The sequence below is a fragment of the Hipposideros armiger genome, unplaced genomic scaffold (assembly GCF_001890085.2).
Source record: "Hipposideros armiger isolate ML-2016 unplaced genomic scaffold, ASM189008v1 scaffold_871, whole genome shotgun sequence".
In the NCBI taxonomy this organism is placed as follows: domain Eukaryota; kingdom Metazoa; phylum Chordata; class Mammalia; order Chiroptera; family Hipposideridae; genus Hipposideros; species Hipposideros armiger.
Genome location: NW_017732221.1, coordinates 523136 through 526490, shown reverse-complemented (window position 1 = coordinate 526490; position 3355 = coordinate 523136). Strand labels below are relative to the sequence as shown.

Below are 3355 nucleotides of genomic sequence, written 5' to 3'. Positions count from 1 at the left end.
TATGCAACATCTTTCCTGTACAAACCACACTAAAAATGCATCATGTAAAGATACTTTATCTTGTTTTCTTTAAAGTGTATTGTGAAGCAATTTGAGCACAGAATCTCCCTAGATTTTTGTTTTCCCTATTTTTTACAATTCTCATTCACATAACACCTAGCAACATTTTAAAAAATCACTTGGCTCTGTTCTAGTTTTCCCTAAGCATTCAATCTTGTTTTCTTAGAAAGAGCAGCTCTCTGGACCCTTTTGCTCTTATATTTTTATGGTTTACATAGCATTTAATTAAACCGTCCAGCAACAGTAAGGCCAATTCTCTGGTAATATAGCGACTTCCAAGTTCATCATCGTTGGTGGTAGTAATAGGCAATGTTAGTGCACTGCTTATTTTCTCCCATGTTAATTGTTTGATCACATCCTGGTTCTCAGTGTACTCACCCATCGGGTAGACCCGAGCCGGCTGGGCAGTGTAGCTTACCAAGTTCTTGGGACTTGGTCCTCTGGAAGAAAGGCAATGTGCCAGGTTTTCCGCAGCATTTGCCATGGTAGCTTCAAACTGAGCAAGAGTCCCACAATTTCACACTTGGGTACATTCAAATATCTCAGGTGCACATAAACGAGGCTTCATGAATAACTCCCTGTTAGCACTGTTTCAAAAATTCAGATTTTTAAAAGACACTACGCCCACCCCAAAGGACAAATCCTTAATGAAATGAGTTATATGACACTTGAGCAACAGCCTGAGGCTCCCAAATCAGGTAGAAAGAACTCTCTTTTTAATGCATGTAACACAGCCATAATAAAAATCAACCTAATTAATCTAAACAGATTTTGGTTGGCTCTTGACACGACAACACATGACTAATACACAGAGGCCACTCAGATTGTTTTCTTAAATATGTTTTACTTAAGTTCATTTATAAAATATCTTTGAGGATTGTTTTGTTGTATTTATTTATTTTTGTATTGTGAGATATAACAAATTCTAAGAGCAATATTCGCTCTAGAATAAGAAATTGAGAAGCGGAAATTGTACATGTAAGTCAGCACTAGTGTATATTTCACAATACATATTAGTATTCACTACAGTAATAAAAAATATCTTGACTCATTAAAGAAATATCAAATATGCCTAGTGGGCTGTCATCTGCATCACAAAACATATCATAATGTCACTCATTATGCTATTTCAACATTGTCTTTCTTCCTGCTCTGTAAGACCTAAGTCAAAAACAACGTGTTACTCTGCCTACCTTAGCTTCTGTCACAAAGCTAGACACACAATAAATGGTGCTTGAATTGAAATGAAAGTCAGCATTGTAATAAAATAAACAATGCAGGAGTTTTTAAAAATTCAATTTTGATGTTACAAATAATGAGAAGATGGGACCAATAATTTAAAAATATTTTCTTTTGTAAAACTCTGCCAGGTTTAAAATATGAAGCCAATCATGCTTTTCTTCTTAAATAAGAATACAAGAGTTCTCTGTATAAAATGACCAGAAAGAAAATAGTGTTAAATCTCCTGAGTATCACTTTTTTAGAAAAAATATTACTCTATCAGATGCTCAAGGAAAGTTATCAAAAGTTAATACAAAGTTTTCTAAATATCTAACACAGACTCTTCTGCATTCTCTGTTTTTTTTTAAGCCATGAGTATGAAATGTGTGAGTTTTCCTTAAGAAATATCTGACGACTATACAATCAGTGCTTAGAAATTCAGTACAAAATTCATGCTTCCCCGATCTATTATCAATTAGGTATTTTATCCAAAAGAAAAAAAAATACTTAAACCAAATAATTACAATAGTGATAAGGATTTGTTTTATTGTGTTTTCCACATAGAGAGAAATAATGATTTTTGGTGAAAAAAATTCATTACAAAGACAATCTATTAATTGAACAGTAACAAATTGAATCAGTAGCAAATAAAATTTAGCTTTAAATGAGTCAAGTATTCTGCATTTAAAATTCAATTTCACAAACATTCAAGATTAGTGAATTTTGGTAAGAAAAAAAATTGGCAGAAAGGAAAAAAGACACCTTTTCAACAGATAGTAATTTGTAATGTTTTTTTTAATTGCTTTGGGAAAACACACAGTATAGTTACTTAAGAAAAGTCTTTTAAGAAAGACTTAAGTGCTTCAAGTCAAGTGGGCTTCAGACTAAAAAATATTTTAAAATTTGCCAAGAAATTGAAATGTTAAAAATAGTCTTCTGCTTATTAATTTCATTTCATGTTTAAGGAAACATTTGACAGATAAGTAAACAAAAGGTAAAAAGAGTTTACCTGCATTTTCATATAATAAATTCTAGATCTATAAAAATTTCCTGGTTTGTACACAAAGGCCAATGTTTGACCCTCATTGATCCATTTCTATGCAGTTAAAAAAATACAATATCAAATCTTTCTCCCTCCCCCCAAAAAACTAGAAGAAATATTTTAAGTCGTGAGCATATGCATGTAACTATGCATATCCTCAAGTGTACAAAACACACAAACATCACTTTACTTGGAAAATTATTTTCATCATACTGTAAACATCTCTTCCCCTACATCTGGACATTTCAAAATGGTCTTTGGTATTATTAGTTATTGTGCTTTGAAATGGGAACAAGGGATTTCTGTAGCAGCGCTACATAGACATTGTAAGATATAAATAAGAAAAATGCACTTGGAATAAGTTACAATTAGCTGCTTTTGCATAATTTTCAAAAACTACAGTGTATGCCTAGTCACAGTTTTATGAGAAAAACAATCTCCTTTTCCAACTCCTTAATTTTAAGGAACACTTAATCATTTTGGCTAAAAATCCATTTTTGGAGTGGATCTGATGGATTGCATGACACTAAGCTTGGATGCTCTCCATTTGCTGAAAGGCACATTTTAAAGAATGGATTATATAGAAGTTGATCCTAAAATAAAAGGAAACACAACAGACATTAAGTTTCAAGACCCATAGTTAATTGATAAACACAAAGACTACTTTATGGTCTCATAGAAGCTAAAGGGAGACGTGCACACCAAAGGTGCATCATTTTTAACTTTAATCTTTCTAAGATAAACTGTGTCTGATAAAATCTTGTCAGTTTCTGGTATAAACAACATGATTTATGCCACTACAGAAGGTATTAAATAAATGAAGAGAGGTATACAGAGCAAGATCTCAATCAAGTTTTCAAACAAGAAGCATTCCATTAATATAGCCATAAGTGACAAACTCTTTAAAAAATTGTCAATCGTATAGTGTTCTTGTATTGCAGAAAAGAATTTTCAGGTAAGAATTACTAGGGTTCGGCTAAGCCCTAAAACATACTTTTAAACAGAAAAGACCTTTCCCCAATAAAAAAAAAA

At 32.1% G+C, this 3355-nt stretch overlaps 1 protein-coding gene across 1 annotated transcript in view; it reads right to left on the bottom strand.

The window, feature by feature from the left end:
- Positions 1-208: 208 nt before the first annotated feature.
- GALNT3 (polypeptide N-acetylgalactosaminyltransferase 3) overlaps positions 209-3355 on the bottom strand; it is a 61129-nt gene continuing 57982 nt past the window's right edge. Inside the window, exon 7 of the mRNA XM_019629848.1 lies at positions 209-556. Coding sequence (XP_019485393.1) covers positions 209-556 — 348 coding nt within the window. The remainder of the gene's footprint in view (positions 557-3355) is intronic.